Here is a 27,123-nt window from a genome sequence, read left to right on the forward strand (position 1 = left end):
TTTTTTGGTGGAGTAGTCATTAGATGTATATTAGTCTAGTCGTTTTATAGTGTTGTTCCCCTGTTGCTACTAGTATCCTGGAGCTACCAGGCCCCTCTTAATTGCTCACCATTAAGATCCCCATTGTTTTTTCCAAAAATGCCCTTAGGCATAAATATTTCCAGGTTCTTTTCCAAATAAATTCATTCCCTTCAGGCAAAGCTGCTGTGCTTAGTTCTTACGGCCTGCTTCTGCACCCAGGGAGAAACTTCAGACAACTATACCTGAACTGGGGGTGGATATAGCAGGACACTTCTCCTGCAGTAACACCCCATTGGGCATTCAGGGGAGATAGTAACACCTGGTTATTTCAGCTTGCCTGGCTCCATGTAGAAACTTCACCCTATAAATGAACTTGGGCAGAGGAGATTGGGATCCTACTTTTACTGGCCTCTCATGCCTGAGGACAAGCCCTCACCCTATAATTGGGAGTTAGTCCTCTAGCTCAGGCTTGCCTGGAATAGTGCCTTGTCAACTGTGGTGGAATAAAAGACACTGGTGACCACCTCCTGGGATGAAAGTATAGCCCTAGACTAGGAACTGAGGGGATAGGGAGCCCTCGTCTTCTTGGGCACATCCATATCTGGAGTAAAGCTTGTCACATAGAGCTGTGGGAGATGGAACAGGTTATAGCTCAAATGCTAGATTCTATTTTTACAGAGATTTAGTAGATCTTTTTGAACAAATGTTTATCCATTTGCTGTATGCCCTTATGACAATTTCTAGGGACTTTAAACATGTGTGTGTGTGTGTGTGTGTGTGTGTGGTATGTGTGTCTGTATATACATATTTGTCACCAATTAAATGGTGTTTTACTGGGGAGTGGATCCACCAAGATCCTCACACAACTATTCTGGAAGTCCTGCACCCACCCTTAAATGTTGATATTCCTCAGGGAGATTTTCACTGTCCTCTCTGTACACCCTCTCCTGGATGACCTTGACCCACCTCTTCACCTATTATCCATCTACTGATGATTCCAGAATCTACACTTCCAGCTCATTCCTAAGCTGCTTGACTATGTATCTCTGGCCTTTTGGACATGTACAAGTTAATGTCTCTTGGGTACCAGAAACTAACAGTTATAAAACTAATCTCATCTTCTCAGTCCTCTGTAACTAATGCTTTCCCTCTATTAGATTCCACCTAAGGGAATGGTACCATCAACTCAGTTGCTCTAGCCAGATATCTTTAAATATATCTATATCTACCTCTCTCTAATCTCCTACATCTAATTAATCAACTCATACCCCTTTAAACCCTACAAATTTCTAAAATGTGTTCATGCCTATAAATATACTCAATTACCCTAGTTAAGGTCAGCATCATTTCTTACCTGAACTACTACCACAGTCTTCTTTCCCTTTACAAATAGTTTTCCATTCTTCAGATAAATTGATGTCATGTCTCCTCTCCTCAAATCCCTGAACAAGTCACATCAGACCCTCTATAATCTTTTTCTTACCCCATTGACTTCATCACTAGATCCTTTCTTCTTCTCTACATGCTCAAACTATGTTCCAGACATAATGAACAAGTTCCTGTTCCTAAAAGCATCATACTTTATCTGTCTTCTAGAACCTCACACCTGCTCTTCCCTCCTTCTGGAGGAATACCCTCCCACGACTTCTCCTGGCTAAGCTCTATTCACCCTTCAGGTGAAGGCACTTTCTCTGAGAATCTCTCATCCCCGCTAAACTAGGTTAGTTTACTATGTGCTGCCAGAGCCCACTGAATCCCTACTATCATAAAAACTGTACATTTTGCTGAGATTTGTTTTATCATCTGTATCCCCAGTACACTGAGAGCTCCAATTGTAAGGACTGAGGTACTAGATAAATGCAAATACTTTCCTATTTATATACCAGGTTAAAGATAGATGAAAGAACACAGCTTAAAGACTCAAAATTTTATTGATTGGGACATGATAGAGGGTCTTTCTTCATATATAACATATTAAGATTTAATTCAGGATTATGAAAAAACATGTAAATAGACTTGGACAGCAAGTGCTCTTGGGCAGCAAAGTATTGATATTCCTGGGATGGGTTTCCTTGCTCTAAACAGAATGCATCCAGGACTGGGTTAATTCCTAAAATGCCCACTAGGGATTGTGATGCCATCGCTGATACCACCTACTAAGAATGATTTTGCAGTCCATTTATCTTTTGTAACACCCAAGAAATGAGGTCTAAGTTTGAGTGCATAGACAAAAGGAAAAGAGAGAATTGATACCAACTCTGTTCCAAGTCCTCTATGCCCTCAGCACTGGCCCCAAAGAATTCTAAACTTCTAGAGGTCCTGCCTGCTTTTTCACACTGCTGTGTAGGATTACACAGGGGCAGGGTGTTAAGTCTTCTTGGACCATGGATGGACATTTTGGTTCCCTATGTTTACTATCCTGGGAAGAGGTGGAGCACTGAGTTCACTGTAAGATATTGTCAGCCCTGTTCTTCTTCATCTTAACGTGAATCATGATCTTTGGAGTAATAGGAGACTGAATTTCTATACCCAACCCATCACATTCTAGCCCTTTGATCCATTCCATTGATTTCAGGTAAATTTGAGACACTTTGAGTACTTTTTAGAGATTGAGTTGTGGGAGCAGCTTTCCCTTCTCCATGGTGAGGATGAGTTTATCCATGATTTGAAACTGCAAACTCTCAGGTTTTTGGTAGTGATGGGGAGTGGGGGATTGAGGGACTTTCCTAGGCCATTTGGAGTCAACCTGCATTAGGGAATTGGTCTAGCAATGGAACCTAGAAAAGATATGAACTGTGCAGTAGGTGTAAATTGTGTTCTTTGCCTCACATAATCTGGTAATCTTCAATAAAATCTCATCAAAAGTGACGGCCTTGTCTCTGGAGTACTGTAGGAAATTAGGGATGGATGAGGGCACATTCTGGGGTAAAAAGGTAGAAGGGTGAGAACGGGGTTCCATTTCCTGAGTCCAGAGTGGTGGTGTCCTTGTTTACCAGTTGAAAATCACTGTCCCCAGAAGAGCACATGAGGGTCAGAGGCTACAGACATGGTAGCTTGCTGAGGATTCAGAAAAGACAGAGGGAACTTTCTGGAAAACAAGGTAGTAGCAGGCCTACTTTTAGCCAATACATTGCAATGTGTGATTTAACAAAGGGGCACTCCCTCTGAATTGATACTTCCCCCTCCCCTGCCAGCCTCAGTGCTTGGTGAGTAGGAAGTTTGTGTGGGAATTAGAAGAAAAACCAAACCAAACCAAACCAAGCCTATTCTTCCCTACATCAGGACTTGGTAGAGAGCTTGATCTGGATTTGACACCCAAGTTTTGTGCCATGCTTGCCGCACTTGTGCAGGAAAGAAGTAGCACAAATTCCATGATGGCCCTGAGCATTAGCCTAAAAAACTGAGGAACAGCAAGGTGCCTGTGTGGTGTGTGCTTAACAAAAGGGGTCATGGATTTTGGGAAATATTCTGGAGGAAGGGGCTCACCTGTGCCATCTGTGTCTGGGTTACATATGTTTATATTTGAAAAGAAAAAAGGCTGGAATACACACACACACACACACACACATATTTTTTGAACTTGGTTATTCTGTGTAGGGGGTCATGTGATTTTTGATTCATTTATTTTGGGGGGAATTTTACAAATTTTCTGAAATTAAGATGAATTAATTTTGTAATCAGGAAAACAATTCAATTTTTTTTAAGGTAAATTGTAGAATGGGGAGTGGAACCTAAGCTTATGTCCACCACTGGGGTTCCACACTTTCTGGTCATGTCTGACATACTGATGCGACTAAAAGTCTTTTTACATGTAGAACTGGGAGACCTCCAAGGAAAGAATTCACACTAAGGGAAGAGCAAGTCTGCCAACATGTCAGCTCGGGAACAAAACCTAGGTTTTTGGAGGGGAGGAGAGAGTCTGGCAACTGGGCTGTAGATTAATGTTCCAACCAAACTTCTCTACTTAAGTCTTAGGGATAGAGGGGGTCCTAAAAGTAAACTCTGAAGAATTTTTTTTCAATTTTTATTATGGAAAATTTCAAACATATACAAAAGTATAGAGAATAGAATAATGAACTCCCAAATATCCATCACGCAGCTTCAATAATTATCAATTTATCACCAATTTCAACTATATGCTCACTTACTCCACCCTCAGATTATTTTGAAGCAAGTATCAGTAGCATATCACTTCATGTGTCAAACTTACAGTACATTTCTCTAAAAGATAAGAATAAAAAAAAACATAACCACAGTACCATATCACACCTAAAAAACCCCAATATGTTGGGGAGGTGTGTTTTTATTTCAAATTCTGTAAAGGTTGGGGGAACAATTAATAAATAAATATATTTCACTGTTAACATGAGGAAGGGTGTAACACTCAAATGGAGCCCATTTTTTTCCTGATGTAATTGCTTTACAATGCAAAAGAAAGAAAACTACCATATTAAAGCCACTTTAGGGCCTTTGTAGGGAGCTGGGGAAGAGTGCTGACATCACAAACCCCATGGCAGAACTCCATAAAACTTCCTCTAAACACCTTTGTCATTTTCTTAAAGTTGATCTCCTGGAGGTAGCTGACCCAAGTCCTCTCTAAATCTTTCATTTTCGGTCCCCCCCACCAACAGAAGTTTTTTTTCCCCCCAATGCCTTTGCCAAGTGACAACAATTTAGTTGTCTTTCAGTCCTCTGCATTCTCACATGCAGAAACCAGGGGGGATGAGGAGCTAGCTGATGTATTGGAAAAGGGGAGGAAAACTGTGGCTAACTGAATCACTAAGAGATGCAAAAGAAACCTAGGCAAGCTAAGAGGCATGATTAACTTTGGAAACTGCCTATAGCAGTCTTTTTGCCTCTGGCATCAAATAATACAGTATACTGAATCTGAAAAATAAGAAAAACCATCTTTTCTTCAAAGAGATGTTAAGATTACATGGAAGAGGTGGTTAGGGCAGTGCAAAAACATTAAATTTGTTATTTGTATATCATTTTAAAATTTTATAAAAAGCACATTATCTTATGTTCATTGTATTTATTTTTATAGTTACTTTTATAGCAAGTGATATTTTTGAATAAAATTTTAAGCAAATTAACAACAGTACAAAAACACTGAAGTTGTTACATAAAGGACTGATTCTACAGAATGTTGCCTTAAGTGATGGGTAATCTTAAAACTGTGCTAGCCACTGTGTGGTATGCCTTAGAAATATGAGTAATAATTCTTGTCCTTGAATATCTTACAACTGCCTTGAAAAGTTTCTGAAACACCTGATACAGAAAAGCCACACACGTGGTGCCTGGACAGCATATACTCTACTAGCACCAGATTGGAAGGGGAACGTTTTGCCATGTAGTGATTATAAAATATGAGTTGAATCAAAGAACCTTCAGTGATGCCAACCATATTTCAAGTAGTGTCTAAGATGCAGAATATGCAAAGAGTAAGGAAGTGTGGTCCTTGCTCTCAAGGATATCATAGTCTAATGGAGAAGGCAGACATATCAAAAAAGCACAATAAAAGGCTACGGGTGCTGAATAAGAGTCTGTTCACATAGAATAGTACAATCACCAGGGCAAGAGGAGTCAGTGGAATAGACAGGGAAGGAGTGTCCCAAGATGTAGGAGGAAAACCAGATGAGCTGTCTCCTTGGAAGCATGGAAGTGCTCACCTATACTTGCCAATTCCATTCATCAGTGGTTCACATCAATGACTCTTTCAAAGCAATCCTGGATATCTTTGCTGTTCATCTGGAGAAACAAACCAACATACAATTAGCAGGCTCATACTAATTTAACAATTCTTCCAATTGATAAATTTACAAAAGGTTTATTATCTGTATCACTCACTTTGCATTTGGAAAGCCTTCACAGAATTATCTAATGCAGATGCAATGTGAGTCTGGATCAGCAGCTGAGGGAGTTACAGGTCAGTATATGTTACAAAACAAAGAAGTCAGGAAAGCAGTGATACCAGAAGTTTTGCAAAGGGGGAGTGGTCATCTAAGACATAAAAAAGTCCTAAATTCCATGTTCTGGACTCTAAGCTTATGGCAATTATTCAGGCTGGTTCCTATCCATCAAAAAGTTTGTTGTCTACTGGCCACACAGCCATGCAAATAGAGAAGTACAATAAATTGTGAGAACCATGACACACACAGAAGAGGGTACGTTGACCCAGGTGGTCAGAAAAGGCTTCTCGTAGAAGTTTATGAAGTAACTATTTTTATTATCTTCAATTTTATATTAAAAAACCCTGAGCATGAGATAGTTAGATAACTTGGCTGAAGTTACAGAATTAACAAAAACTGGAAGCAGTTTTCAACCCTAGGTCTGTTTGACTTCAAAGCCCAATGTAGTTTGATGTATCACATCAAACTCTCATAAAAATGTCAAGTTTTATTTCAGTCACCATAGTGACTTTTCCATTTCTCATAATGCTGTTTGCCCATAAAATCTGTTAAATACAGTGTAACAGTTTGTCAGGAGACAACTACCAGGAAAATACTGATGAAACTGTGGTAGTGCCTGGTGGCTTCCCCATATGGGACGCCTGGAAGTAAAAGCTCTGCCCCCCAAATATACATTATTTGTGTGTGTGTACATATACAGACACAATTTCTTGAAAAAAATTTATACTTTATAGACATAGCAATAATTATTTCTAGTGTTTCTATGTATCTACATTAATCTTTAATGTTTTCTCTCTATACATTAAAATAATAAAGTATTTGAGCAGCTGAAAATATATGCTGTTTATTAAACATGCAGAAAATAAATCTGATTCATTTCTGCAAACTTCAATTATCTATGGAGAGTACCCTTTCTCCGTTTTTACCAAGGGGAGGGCTGAAAAACCAAACAAACAACATATAAGTGACTTTTTAATACTCTTACAAGGAAAAAGAATCCCAACTGTACATCAATCTTTGGAGCACTGAGGTGGTAGAAATTTTCTGTATATGACCTCTGCTCACCTGTTTAGCCTGAAACACTTGGTCTTAAAGAGAAAAAACGAAATCTCCTTGGAGCTTTAAACTATTTTAGGCTAGGTTCCAGAGAATATTTCACAAAAACTACTTAAATGAACCTAACGGTCAATCCTTAAAAATAGCATGACAGGGCTTCCCTGGTGGCGCAGTGGTTGAGAGTCCGCCTGCCGATGCAGGGGACACAGGCTCTTGCCCCGGTCTGGGAAGATCCCACATGCTGCGGAGCGGCTGGGCCCGTGAGCCATGGCCGCTGAGCCTGCGCGTCTGGTGCCTGTGCTCCACAACGGGAGAGGCCACAAGAGTGAGAGGCCCACGTACCGCAAAAAAAAAAAAAAATAGCATGATATATTCTAAATGTTTCTGGCAAAAAACAACGACAAAAAAAAAAAAACAACCAAAAAAACAAACCCACAACATATTTATAGGCTAAATTCTTTATAACGGGTTAATATGAATATTGTACATTTTTGCCTTTGTCAGATACTTAATTTAAGAACCAAATAAGATGATGCATTATTACCTCTAAGAATAACAAGTTATGGCTCCAAAGTATTTGTGACAGCATTTCAGGTGGAAGGGGTTTTTATCTGCAAAAATATCTGTAAAATAAGAACCCAGTATATCTGCTGTGTTAATGTTAATGTAGAATTTAAGAATCTTCTTGAATAACTAGGTTATTGGGGGAAAATATCTTTGGGTCTATTTGAGATTGAATGAATAGTAAAAGTCAGATTGTTTAGAATTAAAAATACGTACTCAAATATATATTCGATATATATCACTTTTGCAGAGAAAAACAGAAAAATACACAATAACCATAATTAATCAAATGATATAATACAGATAATAAAACTGTCATTGGTTTTAAAAACCCACTCATTTTTTAGTTTACTTTGATAGCCATTAGTACCGAAAATGTTTTGTGAACTGAAACTTGTACATTGTTTATCTGTGCTTGAATGTGTAATACGATTTGTTTTCAAAAGAGTGGTACTGAATTTCTTTAGAAAGTGGAACAGAACCCACTTTTTAGAAGCAATCATATAAGCATGTTACCAATTTGTAGAATTAAAATGCAACCAAATAGAGAAAAATATGAGTATTTTGAGGAACAAAATACATATAGCACACAAGGGGGCAGCACAAAAGAGTATGTGTTCTAAAATTCAATATAAAGTTCAAAAGCAGAACTTAAAAGATAGGAGGGGTAGTACTGATTAGGAAGAGGAATGCAATGGGCTTTTGAGTTACAGGTAATATTAATTTCTGGATCTGAACTCTGGTTACATGTATGTGCTCACTATATAAAGATTCATTAAGCTGTAAAGATTTGTCAACTGTTCTGTATGTATGCTGCACAACAGTAAGCTATGAATTAATTTAAGAAAGGTAACTTCCATTAAATCTTCAGCAGTAATTGTGTTTAAAAACAGGTTACTTTGAGGACTAACAAAATGTTTTAAACAACCATTATTTTCTACCTTATTTATTTACTAGAAGGATGTTTTAAAAATGCTTAAGCGTTATATAAGCAATGACCTTTCCACCCTGATGTCCTCTTCAGAAAGTAGATTTTCCCACTACCTAACTCCCGACATGGCTAGAGGAATAAAGGTAGTTCCAGAAGACAGACCTATGCACCTTAGATAGGATCCCTGATTTCAAACAAGTACTGATGCAAATGTAAGAGCTTTTAATTTGGTAGCTTTTAAGTCAGTCATGTGACACAAAACCTTTATCCTAAATCTTCACGAGAGATTTTTCAGGCGTCCTGACAGTTTGAGGATTCTGTAGCAGCTGAATATCAAGAAGGCTAACTCACTGAACTGGGATGTAATTACCATATAATATTCCATTCTTTTGGCTACTGGTATTCCGACAAGTTTAAGTGGACTATCATGAATTCAAATATGTGAACTTTCTTTCAAAGACTAGTTTATAATGAGAGAACCATGTTGTTCTAGGGCACTGAGAAAGGAGCAATGGCAGTTGAAAGTTGAGCACGCTAAATCACACTCAGAATACAGTTTTCATAATATGTACATATCAGGATATGTACATAACAATACCTTCCCGAGAGGGTCTTTATTCTATAAAATAATATTTTGCTAAGCTACATTCAGGCTCAATGGAAAATGGCCATTTCAAGTAAGAAGTAAAAAACTACCAGTTGTGAAAATGTTCTGAAAATTGAATTATCAACATATGAATTAAGCAATTTCTGAAAAAGGCAAATTAGATCACATATCTGAAGATAAAATTATTGTTCAGTGTGGAAAGAGCACATGATGTAAAATTCCTTAAATAGTTCTTTGAAATTCAACACTGGTCCTTCAAACCAATCCCCATCACAGAAGGGCTTGCTGACAAGGGCTAATGCTGTGAATGAGAAAACAACTTAAGAGAAAAAATTAATGAAGTTGCCATACAACCAAGGTGATCAGATTTTAAAGGCCTTCACTACAAAAAACCCACAAGACTGGTACCAAAAGTGCACATACGCACACAGACACACGCAGACACATACGGACACACACACACGTGTGAACTGTAAAGAAAAAACAAAACCACAACACGTATACACGTGTACACACACACACACACACACCCGCCCCCCAAAGACTGGGTCAGCAGTTAAGGCACCTTTATAAAAAACAAACAAACAAACAAACAAACCAAAAAATCCCATGTGGCTTTGGCTTTCCGAAATGTGTTACAGTGCTACCAAGAAGCGATTCTGAAAGCATCTGAAAACGTGCAAAATGTCTGAAAACAGTGCCTGGCAACTGAGACAGTTTGCAAGCGTGATTCAGAGGTCTGCCAAGGAAACAAAAGAAGCCTCCCTCCTCCCGGTGAGACCTCACACGGCACCAGGGGCGCTCCGGGCACTATTTACTGTCAGGTAGGTGGAAAGCAAGAGTCTGTGCAGGAGCGGTACATACTAGGGATCGCTCTCTGGCGGGGACGGGGCCATGGAGTTTCCACTGGTTGGGGAACCGCCCAGCTTTAGTTTTTGCAGATATTCGGCATGCACGGGCTTGTGGCACTGGAGAACCTTGATCGCATCTTCGACTTTGAACCACTCTCGCTTCCTCCCAATGCTAACCGAATCTTCCCAATCCTCCAGAATCTCAGTGACAGTCAGTACATACACGTACGTTCTGTGCTTGCGATCTTGGTTCTGCTCGAAAATGCCCAGGAGCCGGCCCAACTTCCCCTTGACTCCCGCCTCTTCGTACACCTCGCGGACTGCAGCACCGCCCGGCTCCTCCTCGGGCTCCATGCCCCCGCCCGGCACGATCCAGCGGTCCGGGTACCGACTGCTACTCACTAACAGCACCTCGTCTTCGCGCTCGCTCCGGAAGCACAGGCACGCCGCCCGCTTCTTGAACCCCTCCGGGTCGTAGGTCCGCGTCTGGTTCGGCTTGCACTTCATCCTCGAGGCCGCTCGCCGCTGCTCGGGTCCCCGCTGCCGCCGCCACCGGGACGAGGGACTCCGAGGTGCTGCCGAGAGAAAGGGCCGCGGCGAGAGGCGGCGAGAGAGAGAAGCGCCTCAGCCCGCGAGCCCCGGGCGCTCGGGGAAGATGAGGCGGGGGCGGGGACGGAGGCGGGGGCGCGCGAGGTACGTCAGTCGGTCCGTCCCCCCGCGCGGCCGGGGGGTCCCGGGCGCAGACGCCTGAGTGGAGGAGGCGCCACCGCCCCCGCCCCCATCCCCGCCTCCGCCCCGGAGCCCGCCACTCTGCGCGGAGCCCACCCGCGTCTCCGGTGCGCGTCCGCGTCCCTCCCTCCTCAGCCGACGGGGCCGGGGTTGAGCGAGGTGAGGCGCATTCGCGGGCGCGTCCGCGTCCCCGGGCACGTGCGCGTTCCCGTCGGAGGGCGGGGGGCGGGGGTCTCGTGGCTCCCGCAGCGCGCGGCGCCTGGGGCGCACTGCGCAGGCGCCCCGCACCTCCGGGCTGGGAATCTGCAGCCCCCGGGGTGAAATGCACCGCCTTGTGACCTGGGCCAAGCTTGCTTCCACGTGTGCCTTCGAGCCAGACGTGGCTGTGGCGCGGCCGGACGTTTCTCCTCACCCTCCCCACCAGGTTGCAGGAAACACACACGCAATCGTTTTACACACAGGACGGACGGTCAAGTGCGTGTGGTCCTCGTCATCACCCATAAGGTAGAGTGCCGGCTTACTTACAGGAAGGCCCCGGTTTTGTCAAGACGATCCTCGGTATTCTTGACAAAACAGTACCTAATCTTTGCTGAGTCATATCATGCAGTTTTGTTTCTTCAGCAGGTTCTTCACCTTGCCAGGCATCTTGGCACAGCCCATAAGTGAACACCTTTCTTGAACCCCTATTGACATCTTACCCAACCTCTGGTCCTCGGTTTGCTCAGCAGTAAACTCCTCACCTACTTGGTTCAGACCTTTGCACTTCGGGTCACGTTCACCCAACAGCTGGAGAACCACCCAAAGCAGTGTTTTATTAAATCCCAGGAATCTCTCCCCTCCACACACTCCACCCTTGTCTCTCTTTCTCATTGAGAAGTACTGGTTGAGGCTTTGGGAAACATGCCTCTGGCAATCCCTTCATATTTTGCATGTTGATTTTTAGAAGCCTCCTGGCCAGGGACTCCAGCAAGGCCACTTGGTGCTCTCTCCCCTCTGTCTGGTCATCCTGTCCCCTTGGCCAAGAAGTGGCCCTCCCACAGCCCCAGATGTAACAGCCTAAAGCCTTCCCCCTCCTTCGTATTTTTTCTTATTGTTTCCCTGCTCTCACAGTAACCTGTGGAGAAGACCTCTGATATCCCCTCCCTTTTGCCTTATTGCAACTTAGACATCTTTGTCTCTCTCTTACCCACAGACCGTCTGCTGGCATCAGGCAAGCAGGATCACAACACCTCACTTTTCCAGTGAAATAATCCATTCATCAAGGAGAAATTGAATCGGAAAGGTATGTGGAAAATGGTTACGAAACATACAGTCCGGTTTTTAAATAACAAGTTAGTTCAGCTTGCCAGTTCAGCTTGTTCCACGCCGTGTGTATCCAAATAGCTCATAAAATTGATTCTGTTCCTGGTGGCAAGACTACCCTCAATATCTAGAAGTATAATAAGACAAAAATATATGGGCATAATATAATAAAACTGTATGAAGAAAATGGTAAAATGGAGAAATGAAGAGAATGACCTCAACCAATAGCGATACTAGTGCTAATGACCATATTTTACCAATATATGGATGATCAAGGAACATTTGGAGGAAGGCAACATACCGTGATTAAAAACAAACTAGGAGGACTTCCCTGGTGGCCCAGTGGTTAAGACTCTGCGCTTCAATGCAGGGGGCACGGGTTGGATCCCTGGCTGGGGAACTGCCTCACGCCGCGAGGTGTGGACAAAACAAACAAACAAACAAAACACAACAAAAAAACCCCCCAAACACTAGGAAAATAGATGTCAGCACAGGCTGTATACCTCAGTGTGCCCATACTCACAAATAAATGATGTTAAACAACTAGAAACAAAATCCATTATAGTCAGGATCTAGGCAAATATACCAATTATCACCCATATTATTACATATCATTTTAGATTTTCTTTCCCGTGCAATGAGATTGTAAAGAGAAAAAAGCCTACCATTTTGATAAATAAGACAAAATTGTCATTCTTAGCAGATGGTAGGAATATATTCTTGGGAAACACCTAAGAAACGATGTAAAAATAAATTTCTTTAGGGCTTCCCTGGTGGCGCAGTGGTTGGGAATCCGCCTGCCGATGCAGGGGACACGGGTTCGTGACCCGGTCCGGGAGGATCCCACATGCCGCGGAGCGGCTGGGCCCGTGGGCCATGGCCGCTGAGACTGCGCGTCCGGAGCCTGTGCTCCGCAGCGGGAGGGGCCACAATGGTGAGAGGCCCGTGTACGGCAAAAATAAATAAATAAAAATAAATAAAAAATAAATTTCTTTAAATGGTAGACGTTAATAAACATTAACATTTAAAATCCCAAGAGCTTTCATGTATGCCAGCAATAACCCTGTAGAAAATATAATGTGGAAACGATGACATCACAGTAGCAATATCAACCACTACAAAGTAAACAAAATACCGAGGGATCCTAAAAAATATGGTTAGGGCATTGTAGTAGAAAATGATAAAACTTGTACTCAACTCTAAAAGATATTTGAATTAATCAAGAGGAACTTTAGCAAAGCTGGGAGATTGGACTGGTGTCTGCAGGGAGGTGTGGACCAAACAGGCCCCAGCCACATCACCAGTCTGCTTCACAGTTACCAGGTAGTATGTCCTTGTCTCACCAGAGGTGCCGTTTTATAGTCTGCTGCATCACTCCCACATCAGATTATGCCTATGCAATATGTCTGTGCTGGGGGTGGGGCATATTTATTGGAAGGGGGAGGAGAAGCAACATTATAATATGGAAGGAGGTAGAGACTGAATTCCTACTGGCAAAGTCATAACATGTTCCTGGATAAAGAGATCCACAGGTTGTAGGTTTAGTGCAATGCCAAGGAAGTTTCCAAATTAGTTTTTTTCCAAATTTCATAAAATAATTTTATTTTCCACCTGTTAAAACAATAGGGCAAGACAGTTTTAACTTTTTCTAAAGAAGAGTAGAAATCTTTTTTGGGAGACTAGCACTCTGCTGTCTGGTTTATCTATAGTTCATTGTTTCTCCACTGATGAACAGGGTTGTTTCATGAGCCACTGTGGTAGCAGACTGTTACAGCAACAGCTGTGATACGTGCATGCCTCCCACATTGTCCTTGGCCTTGGCACGGAGCTTGCTTTGTGCCATGGGACCATAGCAAGTGTGAAGCAAGCAGAGAATTGAAAAGTGCCTGTGCACTGGGGTTTGCCCTCTCTTGCTGCTCTTGAAACAAGATGACAACAATGTGAAGAAGCCTGGGCTAGGTGAATGATGAGAGATCCACAGTCCATGCATCGCCTTCACCCCACCTTACAGTGGATCCTTTGCCAGAAATGTAGGTGAGACCATCCTAGACCATACAGCCCGCAGCAGAGCCAGTTAGCCGATAGAGCACTGACCACGGATGCGTAAGTAAGCCCTCTGAGAAGAGCAGAAGGACCAGTCACCCGAGCCCAGCTGAAGTCGTTGGGCTGCAGAATTATGAGCAAAAGAATCAGTTGTTGTTTAAAGCCACTAAAATTTGGGGTGGTTTCTTATACATCAAGAGCTAGCTGACACCACCATTAACTGCCATCCATCAAAATCCAACCAAAAATAAAGAAAGTATGTTTCCCAGTAGAAATTCCACCTCTTCTTGAAGAGGTTGCCATTGAACTTTCCCTGGAGTCAGAAGGAGAGGGATGAAGTTAAGACATGTAATATTTGTACGTGTCAGTCTTTGTGCCAGACCCTGTGTTGAGCCCTGTATCCTGTTTAACTGACAGCCCATTAAATCCTAAGGAGACAGTTATTATTTCCGTTTCATAGAAGAGAAGGCTTAGAGTGGAGTTAGTATTTGAATTCAAGTCTTCATGTCTCTATAGCTGTGCTCTCACAAAGTCACCATGTCTTGTCAAAAGGATTCTTTTTATCAAGAGCTACGGTTTGTTGTGGCATTTAAAAAAATTTATTTTATTGAAGTGTAGTTGATTTACAACGTTGTATTCATTTCTACTGTATAGCAAAGTGATTCAGTTATACATATGTATACATTCTTTTTCATGTTCTTTTCCATTATGGTTTATCACAGGATATTGAGTATAGATCCCTGCGCTGTACAGTAGAACCTTGCTGTTTATCCATTCTATATATAATACTTTGCATCTGCTAATCCCAAACTCCCAATCCATCCCTCTCCCAGCCTCCTCCCCCTTGGCAACCACGAGGCTGCTCTCTATGTCTGTGAGTCCTTTTTTGTTTCGTAGATAGGTTCATTCGCGTCATATTTTAGATTTCACATATAAGTGATATCACATGGTATTTGCCTTTCTCTGTCTGACTTCCTTCACTTAGTATGATAATCTCTAGGCCCATCCATGTTGCGGCAAGTGGCATTATTTCATTCTCTTTTGTGGCTGAGTAGTGTTCCATTGTATATAGGAACCACATCATCTTTATCCATTCCTCTGTCGATGGACATTTAGGTTGTTTCCATGTCTTGGCTGTTGTGAAGAGTGCTGCAGTGAACACTGGGGTGCATGTATCTTTTCAAGTTATGTTTTTCTCCAGATATATGCCTGGGAGTGGGATTGCAGGATCATATGGCAACTCTGTTTTTAGTTTTTTTGAGGAACCTCCATACCGTTTTCCACAGTGGCTCCACCAGTTTACATTCTGTTGTGGCATTTTTGGATGACGTTCAGAGTTGACTTCTTAGGTAAGGTGTTCATTTGCTAAGGGTCACTGAGTTCAAAGGAAGCTATTTCCGCTCTGGATGTTCTTCTCCTGAGAAATATAGTGAAAAGCCCACCTGAGGGCCCATCTCACTCCCACCAATGAAGGATGTCACCTTGACACGTTACTTAACAACTTGAAGTTCAATTTCCCCTGCAAGCATAAAATGGAATTAGTGTTACAGAGAAGAAGACGTTCTATTTTGTCATCATCCTGGGCATTGATTTTGATTTGTCGAGGGTCCGCTTTATGCATGTAATATTTATTTACCAGCAAAATTGAAAAATGAGTATCAAAATCTCCTTTCAACAGATTAAGAGACAGGCTGAGATGGGTTTAAGGAGGTGAGGCAGCAAGTGATGGAGCTGAGTCACACGCTGGTCTGCCTGACACCAAAGGTAATCTTCCCTTCACTATGACAGATTTCGCACGTGTTGAGAGTTGCTGAGATACACACACAGTGCATGTCATTCCTTGTGGCGCAGACTTCCTCCGCTCTCATTTTTTTCTGCCTGGGAGATCTGGGCAGCCAGGAGAACACAGCTTCTATGTAATGTTCTAAAACTGAGAGGATCTGCTCTGAGCGCAACTAGTCTGGGATACATATTTCCACATGTTTTCTGATTTAGGAAAGAGCAGGCAGATTGGAAAGTGACAGCAACATTAGAAGCATGGTCCTGGGAAGTTGGGTGCCTTTCTTGGTGAGATGGGCATGGAACCTAGAGCTGCCTCTTTTGTGATTAATTTTAAGTGGAATGCAATTCTAAGAGGGAGGAGCTCTCCAGAACAGCTGTCACCGCAGATGGAGAACGTTACAGACCTTCTGAGAGCCTTGTGGTCGTCACAGCTGCACCCAGCTTTCAGGAGAGTGACCACACATACCTGAGAGGATTTCTAGACGTACTAAAGGGAAGCAGAGTCGGGAAATGTGATTTTAGTAGTAGTCAGTGAGTGGGAAAAAAATTGGTGTTTTGTAAACCAAATGCCCTAGAACTTAAGTCTGGCTCTCTCAGTAGCTGTGCAGCCTTAAGCAAGTGAATATCTTGGACCTTGATAGTTCTCATCTGTAAAATGGGGATAGTAAAAGTACCTAACTCATTAACTTCAACCCTCCCCCAAAGGCTTTCCTGACCATGTGTACTCACCCACCCCTTACACTGCGATTAAATGACCCTCCTCCATTTTACCGGGCTCCCTTGACTTTAATTCTGTCATGGCTCTAATCAAGGATCGAGCGCTGTGATGATCTGTCTGTATGTTTGTAAGAAATTGAAAGGCTAGGGTCCAGCCTGATACATACCTGTTCCCCCTGAGTCAGCACAGTGACCTGAGCTCGGCATCCAGCAGGGATTCAAAATACATTGATTGACTGAAAGAGTGTGACAGAGCCTACATGGATCATAAAGGATGGTTCTCATTGTACCTAATAATTGTTTATTACAAATATAAAATGAAAGACGAGTGAAGAGAGGCAACTCCACACATAGCTTTTCACGTGTGTGAAAAGGGAGGCTTCATCATGTTCCTTGGATAATCTGTTTTTCCTTGAAACACAGCAAGGGCTTCAGAGTGGGGCTACAGTAGGTAGTTCAGTAGAAACTTCTCAAATACAAAGGGATTGGAACAAAAAAATACCTCCCCATTTTTTTTTCTTTGCTTAATGGATGAACCATGGGGATGAATACAGGACTTGTAAGTTTGTGATTTTGTGAGTAACGGCACACGTGTGCACAGTCACGGGCGTGAGCCCAACGGTCAATGGAGGTCAAGTCCAGGTGAGTGTTTCCACTCTCTCGCAAAGAGGCAGCACTCCTTGATTTCTCCTGCTTCTTTGATCACTCCCTCTGGTCCCCTGACTGCTGTATCCCTGCTCTTCACTGATACTGTCCTCTGTACAGACCTCTAATTCAGCAACTAAACCCTTCCTAGCGCTGTTCCGTTCATGGCTCAGAGTCAAATGCGAAACCCTCAGAAAGGTGTACGAGGCCCTACAAGATCTGGCCCCATTTCCTCTCTGACTTTACCCCACCAGCCTCCCTTCAGTCACTCAGGTCCAGGACTCTGCAGTTTCTGGATCTTGTCAGCCAGGCTCCCTCCTCAGGGTCTTTGCTCTAGCTCTTCCCTTTGCCCGGATGCTCCTCACCCACATCTGCCTGGCTGACTTCCTCATTTCCCTGGAGGCCTTGCTCAGTTCTCGCCTTCTCAGTGAGGGCTAACCAGGCCACAGAACAGCATATTGCCAAGTGCACCCGTCTTTCCCACCCTCCACCCTATCCCTGATCCCCTTTGCCTTGGCCTAAATTGTCCTTTTGTTATAACACTTATCAACTAACAGACTCTGTTATTTACTTCTTTGTTATGTTTGTTGCTTATCTCTGTCCTCCCCCAGAGCTCCCAGCTGTGAGGTCCTTGGTCTTAGGGATCTTTGTCTCTTGCTCACTGGTCAATCTCCAGCAGCCCAGAACTTTGCTGAGCACACATTGTAGTCATGCAGAGGATATCTGTTGATGTAATGAGTGTGTCTGCCTCCCTTGGTACATTGTGATACCCTTGAGGGCAAGGGCCATGTTTCATTGGTCTTTGTCAGTCCATGATCCAGGACACTTTCTGATACAACTGGGAAGGCACTACGGAATATTCATTGAATTAATCAATCCGTTAATTAATTAATTTGTGAAAGCGATACTAACAGGGAAAACATTCTGTTTACAAACTGCAGTTATTCCAGTAGGTGCCATCTGTGTGAGCACCATGTCTGTATCAGCTGCCATGCAAACTCTGCTGGTCGGCGCGGCCAGATGTCTGACTCATTTTCCGTGGATCCCTCCTAGGCCAGCCCTGTGCTTACTACACAGCATGACTTAGGGTGGCGTTTCCAGACCTCAGGCCTTCGTCACCTAAATAGACTTTGCTTTATCTGCGCAGAACATCTACTAATTTACATAATATATTTTCTTCAAATAAAAGTGTTTATCTTTGAGAATAAAAGGTAATCATACAGTTAAACGTGGTGAACGCAAAAGAATGTAATGAGCTAGTTGAAATGAAAGTTGAGATTAATGTGAAGTAATAGTACATGCAGCGATGGGCACCAAGCTAGGCTCTTCATTGATCTTCTGTAGTTGAATCCTAGGACTACAGGATTTGTAGTTGAATTCCTTCAGAGGAAATATTGTCATTCCCACTTCGTAAGGGAGACTGTTGAGATGACGGACATTCTGTAAGTTGCCCACGATCTGGCAGTAGATAGCCCAAATGAGAGGGAAACTCGGGGCTCACCGATGATAACATCCCAGAAAGAGTGCAGCATAGGCAGACCCCCGCTTAATTTGCTCCCAGCAGTCCTGTCCGGTTCCCTTCCTTTTTTCACTGATCCAGCTCTCCAAAGCTTTCATCCCATCTCCTAACACTTGCAGAAGCTCTTCATCCCAGAGATCTCGCCCCAGCTGCTTTGGCCAAATGTTGGTATATTCAACACTGATTCCTGCTGCGGCAGATGGAAGGTGACTATTCTGAGTCCTTGTGAAGGAACAAAGTAATTGTTGTTTACACTCCTTCATGACTTTTGATGATTGTGGATCCTGGGGAGGGTCCTTTGTTGCAGAGCTAGTTTCCTTGTGTGAGAATCCTGTTCTTGGCAGGATGCCCTTTTCTTCCACAAAGACATCCAACTGGCCCAGGAGGGAAGATCAGGAGTTTACTGATCAATGCTGCTGTGCACCCACAGGCCCAGGCACCGTGAGACCAGTTCCCTCAGAAGCAATACTACAGATTTCTCAGGGTTACCAAGCTGTTCTGCACATTTCGCAGGCTCCTTTGATGAAGACCACAAGCGAGGTATAGAATCAAAATTGGGATCAGGAAAACGGCCACATTCTCCCGGTACCCCCAGTAAAATCCACCTGTTCTGGGAGGGTGCACCATTAGTGAGCAGCATGGTAGGGTGGCTCTGACCAGGGGTTCTGAGCCGGGCATCATCCTCTGGAATTCGAGATTAGTAGGAAAACGGCTTTTCCTTTACTCTTTTCCCCCCATCTTCTCCTCGGGTGTTTATTATTTCAGGGCACATTGGAAAATCGGTGGTTTTCTTAGCAGTTTTCCCCAAATACGAGATCTCCTAGGAGAGGACACCAATTAGACTCTTAGTTTCTGAGCTTCGCTTTAACTTTGATCAGATAGCTTTTAGTACCAGCCTACGTCTCAAAGGAGGTATCCTTGATTTGTTGCTTCGGATGAACTTTCTGCTGTGTGTAATTCCCAAAATTCTTGTAAAGGAATCCTGTTTTTCTGTTGTTGCTTTTTCCTAACTACATATCAGAAGAGATGATAAAATCTCTTTGAGGGCCTACCATGTGTCAGGTATTTACATATCTCACTGACAATTTTCATAAAATCCCTGTGGCATAAGTACCATTATTCCAGTTTCACAAATGAGGAAACCAAGGCCCAGGAGGGTAGATACCTTGCTCATCACAGAGCTAGGAAGTGGCAGAGCTGGGATTTAGGAGAACTGCTGTCACAATCCATTGTCTGCATATCTCCACATTTTTTAAAAGTTTTTGAAAAAAATTCCTGTGTTCTTGAGAGTCACCAATGTAAATTTTAAAATTCCACACCGTTGCTATGTCATCATTCTATTTATTTTTCGAGTTTTTCTCATGACAAATAGTACCTTCCTTTACAGAAAACATTAAGCTTATAACATTAGAGTTGGGGGTGGCAGACATGGAAAGGCTTACACATGGCTAAGTTCTGGGAATTGTTGCTTTTAGCCATATTGTGGGCTAAAGACCGTGCCACGTGCTGTGTAGAGGCACATGGACAAATGAACCAGATCTCGTCCTCCAACACCTCCTAGGTTCTAGAAGAGTTTGCATGATACTCAAAGACCACACACATGCTACCTATATAGAATGCATCTACTGTCCTACTCCCAGATTGCAAGTGGATGCTTTTGCTGTCAGAGTTTCAGTATGAAAGAAATGCCTTCAGCAAACCTTCAGCAATGCCTACCATGTTTCATGCAGTGTACGTCGTACAGGATAAGCAAAGAGCAAAGAAAATATGGTACCAGCCCTTAAGGATCTCACAGGAAAACAAACATAAAAAAGAATGTAATTTCTGAATTAGAAGTATCCACGGAGTACATTTACAGTGCAAGAGAGGAAAAGAGGAAGAGGAGACACAGACTGGGGTGATAAAAAAAAAATAGAGGCAGTAGGATCAGGAGTCAGATCAGGGGAACTGAGACCTTGTGACTGTGAACATGAAGGCCTCTATCTGAAAATTCGACTGTTTGGGGGCTCATGGATGTGATTCCTTAATCCCGAATATTTGTGATTTTCAGCAAAACAAATAATCAAATTACCAGTCTTATATTCACTAATTAATTTCTGCAGTTAAATTTCTTTAAATGATTTTTATGCTTCAGTCACTTTTCACTTGCAAAGCCTAGGGGCTTTAAAAAGGCTCCCACCGTGAGGACATTTCAGAAACTGAGAGATTGTTAGAAAGGCCAACACTGATCACGAAGCCAGGAAGTCAGCAGTGCACTGGTACTAGAAGCTGCTGAATACAGGGAGCTGGTGTAAAAGTCAGAAAATGCGTATGTTCCACGTGCCGTGGTAGGCTCTGGGGTTAGAGGGATCAGGCAAGCTGATCCAGCTGTCTTCGTACAGAAAATCACGCAGGCAGATCTTAAACCCAGTGGTCTGTAAAGATTTGTCAGGATTATCGAGGAGGCGTCTCACCTGCGCACACACGCGTGCACACACATACACACACTCACACACAGTTAATAACTTAGAATTCTGAAACACAGCTAGGATCACAGAGTGTTGGAGCCAGTCTGTCTACCTCTAAAGCCTCAAAGAATGTCTATGGCACCAAACCCTTTTTCATAAAACTTTATTTCCATTTAATTCAGAGCCACTACCTGCAGTTCCCCTGACTGTGCTTGCCTGCTGTTGCCCTGTAGGGAGCCTGGGAACTGAGTGTTCTGCTTTATCTGAAGTGCAGGGACTGAGTGGGCAGCTCCAGTGTCCAAGCCCTTCACACTGAGTATGGCCCTATCTTACCAGGACGTGCCCTCATGTTGCTGTCACACTGCAGGCTGTCTGTTCTTGCCTCTGTATTGCAGTTAATCTTCCACTACACTAGCGTTAGAATTCTCTGCCCTGCGACTTTGGTGGCGCTTATTTTAATTTGCACCTTAGAGGTTCATGTGGTTATGGCTGGGCCAGAAATGATTCCTCACCCTCCCCAGTAGGTTGGATACTACAGAGAATTACCTTACGCACAACAGATTCAATATGCTAATGACCTGAATACCGGTGTGTCAGCTTCCTAGTGCTGCGTAACAAATTGCCGCAAATTTGGCAGCTTAAACCAGCACGTATTTATTATTTCACGGTTTCCACAGGTAACACGTGTGGCATGCATCAAGTGAGTTCTCTGGTTAGGGTCTCACAAGGCTGAAATCAAGGTGTCAGTGGGCCTGGGACCTTACCTGGAGGCTCCGGGGAAAAAGCAGCTGCCAAGCTCATTCATCCAGGTGAGTGGCAGAATCCAGCTCCTGTGGTGGCAGGACTGAACTATGTCCTTGCAGGATGTCGTCGGGGCTGCTCTCAGATCCTAGAGGCTGCCTGTGTGTGGTTCCCTCCATCTTTAAGCAAACAGTGGTGTGTCAGATCCTCCTTGGGCTTCAGATCTCTGTTGCTTCCCTCTGCTGCAAGCCAGAGAGAACGGTCTGCTTTTAAAGGGCTCCTGTGGTTAGATTAGGCCCTTTTGGATAATCCAGGATAATCTCCTTATTTTAAGGTCAGGGGTTTAATAACCTCAATTACAACTGCAAAATCCTGTTAGCCATGCAGCATAGTGCAAATGTGCACGTGATTCCTCCTCTAATTCGCAATACCTGGGATTATGGTGGGATATGTTGGGAGACCAGTTTTAGAATTCTGCCTACCACAGCCTTTACTAACCATCAGATGATTATTTGTTAAAACCCTGTTTTGCGACCCTGATGGGGTATCTGTAATTCCTGTGATCATACTGCCCACTCTTTACTGAGTTCCATCATGTCATCATGTAGTTTTACTTGCACCAGGTGCTTGTGCCTTCCCAAGTGTATTGGTCAGGGTTCCAGAGGAACAGGACCAATAGGATATTTAGAGAGAGAGAGAGAGAGAGAGAGATTTTTTTTATTAGGAATTGGCTCCCATGTTTGTGGAGGCTGACAAGACCCAAGACCTGCACGTGGCAAGGTGGAGACCCAGGAGAGCTGATGGTGTAGTTCCAGTCCGAGTCCAAAGGCCTGAGAACCAGGAGAGCCAGTGGTGTAAGTTCCAGTCCCGAAGTTGCTGGCATCGTCTCAAGAAGATGCGCTTTTTCAGTTCAAGTCCGCAGGCAGGGAAAGACCAGTGTCCCCCCTCAAGCAGTCAGGCTTGAGTCCCTCCTGCTTGAGGGAAGGTCAGCTTTTTTTGTCCTATTCAGGCTTTCGAGTGATTGCCATGGGACACTCCCACTAGAGGGCCACCTGCTTTACTCAGTCTACCTATCCAAATGGTGATCTCATCTAAAACTCCCTCACAGACACACTCACAATAATGGTCGACCTAATATCTGGGCATCCTCCGTGGGCCAGTCACGTCGACATAATATCACACATCACTCCAGGCACCTTGACACAGTCCATAATTTAACATTTATTTAAAAATTCCTATTCTATCTCAGTTAACTGTTCGGTTTCCCAGCTTCGTCGCCTATAAGACGGAGTTGTGAATAATTTCACTTTGTTCGTTGCATTTAAACTAATTACCTTTAAGGTTATATGTGTGAAAGGGAAAAACGGATCAGGAAGCAGCTTACATTCTTTACCGTATAGGAGAATTCTGCATCATGTGGCATGCAGATTTAATAATACCTAATATTTATGAAATATTTGCCATATTTAGCAAGTCCTTTTGTAAGCTCTTTAAATGCTTTACCTCATTTGTTCAGCAAAACACCATGAGATACATGCCATTGTTAGTCCCCTTTCCGTATGAAGAAACTGAAGCACAGAAGTTAAGTAATTTGTCCAAGATGACAGCTGGTAAGTGGCAGGCCCAGGATTGGAATCTATGGCTTCAGAACCAATGTCCCTAACTAATTAGTGTGACCATATAATTTGTCATCCACACCAGCATGAGAGCACTATTAAAAATTATACCTCAGTGGGCATAAAACAGGAAAGACTTACACGTATGAAGACACTGCTCACTCTGTTAGTGAACATTCTTTGGGTTGCAAGTAGCAGAAAATTCTTTCCTAGATTGGCTCAATTCAAAAGGAAGTTCGTGATCTCAGAGTATTTGCAACATCAGCATCACTTTTCCTCCCTCTGCTCGATTATTCCTGTCAGCATACAAACTGGTGTTGTTATTTTTATTATTATTATTATTAAAAAACAAACACAAAACGACGTTCTTTTTGCCTCACTCCCTCTTACCTCCTATGGGGCCTTTTCTCCTCCCCTTGGTAGCAGACCTCCCATAAGGAGCGTCTACACTCGCTGTCTCCAGTTCCCCTCCTCCCATTCTGTCTTAATCTCACTCTGATCGAACAAGTACACCTTCACCTAAACTGCAACTGTTGCGGTCAACGTAAGAATGACATTGATATTTCTAAGTCAATGGCTGTGTCACAGTCCCCTCCTTAAGTGACCCGTCCATAATTTTGGACCCAGTTGATCCCTCCCTCCACCTGGAACTACTTTCTCCTCTGATGTATTATTCAGCATTCTCTAGAGACGTGGAAACAATAGGATATGTATACGGGAAGTGATTTATTAAAAGGAATTGTCTCACGCAGTTGTGGAGGCTGAGAAGTCTCCCAGTCTGGTGCCTGCAAGCTGGAGACCCAGAAGAGCTGGTGGCCTAATTCAGTTTGACAGTGGCCCGAGGACCAAGAGAACCAACGATGTAGATTCCAGTCGGGGTCTGAAGACCTGAGAAACTGTAGTGCCGAGGACAGAAGAAGATCAATGTCCCAGTTCATTCAGTCAGGCAGGAAAGACTCAGTTTTTCCTTCCTCCACGTTTTGGTTCTGTTCAGGCCTCGAGGGATTGTTTGATGTCCACGCGTGCTGGGAAGGGCACACTGCTTTCCTGAGTCCACAGATTCAAATGTTAGTTTCACCTGGAAAGAGCCTTACGGACATACCCAGAGATGACGTTTAGCCAAATATTTGGACACCCCGTTATCCAGTCAAGTTGACACATACACACCTGCGTTCCAGGACAGTACTTTCCTGGTTGTTCTCTGATGTCATGCAGCTGTAGCTCCTCAGTCTTCTTGGCTGTTTCTCCTCCTGTTCCTGTGACCTCTTGATACCGACAAACCTCAGAACTGAATCCTTGTCCTCTTCTCCTCTCTACCTACACTCATTCCTTTCGTGATCTCATCCAGTACTGTGGCTTTCTATGCCATCTGGACCCTCTTCTTTCCCCAGTTTAGATATCCAACTTAGACTCCAGCGTCTGTTGCCACTGTCCACTTGGAAGTCCACGTGGATGTCTAATAGACATTAGATTTTAGCCCTGTAAAAACTGAACTTATTTCAAACAGTCGACTTCTGTTCTTTGTCATCTCAGTTAACATTATCCTTCTAACGACAGCCTCTTCAATAAGTGGTCCTGGGAAAACTGGACAGCTACATGGAAAAGAATGAAATTAGAACACTCCCTAAGACCATACACAAAAATAAACTCAAAATGGATTGAAGACCTAAATGTAAGGCCAGACACTATAAAACTCTTAGAGGAAAGCCTAGGCAGAACACTCTATGACATCAATCACAGCAGGATCCTTTTTGACCCACCTCCTAGAGGAATGGAAATGAAAACAAAAATAAACACATGGGACCTAACGAAACTTAAAAGCTTTTGCACGGCAAAGGAAACCATAAACAAGACGAAAAGACAACCCTCAGAATAGGAGAAAATATTTGCAAACGAAGCAACGGACAAAGGATTAATCTCTAAAACATACAAGCAGCTCATGCAGCTCAATATCAAAAAAAACAAACAACCCAATCCAAAAAATGGGAGGAAGACCTAAATAGACATTTCTCCAAAGAAGACATACAGATTGCCAACAAACACATGAAAGGATGCTCAGCATCACTAATCGTTAGAGAAATGTGAGTGAAAACTACAATGAGGTATCACCTCACACCAGTCAGAATGGCCATCATCAAAATATCTACAAACGGGCTTCCCTGGTGGCGCAGTGGTTGAGAGTCCGCCTGCCAATGCTGGGGACACGGGTTCGTGCCCCGGTCCGGGAAGATCCCACATGCCATGGAGCGGCTGGGCCCGTGAGCCATGGCCGCTGAGCCTGTGCGTCCGGAGCCTGTGCTCCGCAACGGGAGAGGCCACAAAAGTGACAGGCCCGTGTACCGCAAAAAAAAAAAAAAAAAATTTACAAAAAATAAATGCTGGAAAGGGTGTGGAGAAAAGGGAACCCTCTTGCACTGTTGGTGGGAATGTAAACTGATACAGCCACTATGGAGAACAGTATGGAGGTTCCTTAAAAAACTAAAAATAGAACTACCATACGACCTAGCAATCCCACTCCTGGGCGTATACCCTGAGAAAACCATAATTCAAAAAGAGTCATGGCCCACAATGTTCATTGCAGCTCTATTTACAATAGCCAGGACATGGAAGCAGCCTAAGTGTCCATCGACAGATGAATGGATAAAGAAGATGTGGCACATATATACAATGGAATATTAGCCATAAAAAGAAGCGAAACTGAGTTATTTGTAGTGAGGTGCATGGACCTAGAGACTGTCATACAGAGTGAAGTAAGTCAGAAAGAGAAAAAAAAAATACCGTAGGCTAACACATATATATGGAATCTCCAAAAAAAAAAAAAAAGAAGTGGTTCCGAAGAACCTATGGGCCAGAAAGGAATAAAGACACAGACGTAGAGCATGGACTTGAGGACACAGGGAAGGGGAAGCTGGGACGAAGTGAGAGAGTAGCACTGACATATGCACACTACCACATGTAAAATAGATAGCTAGTGGGAAGCAGCCGCATAGCGCAGGGAGATCAGCTCGGTGTTTTGTGACCACCTAGAGGGGATGGATAGGGAGGATGGGAGGGAGACGGAAGAGGGAGGAGATATGGGGATAGATGTATTATGTATAGCCGATTCACTTTGTTATACAGCAGAAACTAACACACCATCGTAAAGCAATTATACTCCTATAAAGATGTTGAGAACAAGCAACAGCAACAAAACAAGCAAACAGAAAAACACGTTATCCTTCTAGATGCTCACTTAGAAAGATTGGGGTTAGTCTTGCCATTATATCCATCCAGAAATCCTGTTGCTTCCATGGTCTAATGCCTCCTCCCGTGCTACCGCTTGATTCTAAGCCACTACACTTTATTGCCTTAGAACAACAACAACTTGCAACACCTTTGAAGTATTTACGTGGTCTACCATTTTCTACAAGATTTGCTCTTGTGTTACTTCTCTGAAATCCAACTACACTACCACTAGATCCCTCCACACCTACCTTAACCCTAGTAGTTACACTTTAACTGAAGCCTCTTGCACTGGCTGTTCTCTGTGTTGCAAAGGTTCTTCCTCCACATATTTAACAGCTCGCCCCGTCAACTCCTTCAAGACCTTACTCAAATATCACTTTCTGAGGAAGGCCTATCCTGACCGCTTCACAAAATT

The 27,123-nt window shown here is 43.3% G+C and overlaps 1 protein-coding gene and 1 long non-coding RNA gene across 4 annotated transcripts in view; one reads left to right on the plus strand and one right to left on the minus strand.

The window, feature by feature from the left end:
• Nucleotides 1-4,031: 4,031 nt before the first annotated feature.
• Nucleotides 4,032-10,845, minus strand: NUDT11 (nudix hydrolase 11). 3 transcript variants are annotated; one of them, XR_003429637.1, is made up of 3 exons: nt 9,956-10,845; nt 7,534-7,612; nt 4,032-5,772 (listed from the first exon to the last, which is right to left on the minus strand). XR_003429637.1 is itself a non-coding variant. In XM_027091271.1 (2 exons), coding segments are annotated over exons 1-2 (495 nt in total). In that variant the 5' UTR covers nt 10,450-10,843; the 3' UTR covers nt 4,032-5,771. The 3 variants fall into 3 exon arrangements, 2 of the variants coding, with proteins under 2 accessions (XP_026947072.1, XP_026947073.1); XM_027091271.1 differs by lacking the exon at nt 7,534-7,612 and having other exon boundaries at nt 9,956-10,843; XM_027091272.1 differs by lacking the exons at nt 4,032-5,772; nt 7,534-7,612 and having other exon boundaries at nt 9,041-10,844.
• Nucleotides 10,846-11,068: 223 nt separating this feature from the next.
• The window catches only part of LOC113611866 (uncharacterized), a 46,455-nt gene continuing 30,400 nt past the window's right edge, over nt 11,069-27,123 (plus strand). Inside the window, exons 1-4 of the long non-coding RNA XR_003429638.1 lie at nt 11,069-11,175; nt 11,864-11,953; nt 21,804-21,935; nt 22,592-22,721. This is a non-coding gene — a long non-coding RNA (uncharacterized LOC113611866). The remainder of the gene's footprint in view (nt 11,176-11,863; nt 11,954-21,803; nt 21,936-22,591; nt 22,722-27,123) is intronic.

This window comes from Aethalodelphis obliquidens, unplaced genomic scaffold (genome assembly GCF_003676395.1).
Source record: "Aethalodelphis obliquidens isolate GAN/ISIS:26980383/991018 unplaced genomic scaffold, ASM367639v1 scaffold71, whole genome shotgun sequence".
Lineage (NCBI taxonomy): Eukaryota > Metazoa > Chordata > Mammalia > Artiodactyla > Delphinidae > Aethalodelphis > Aethalodelphis obliquidens.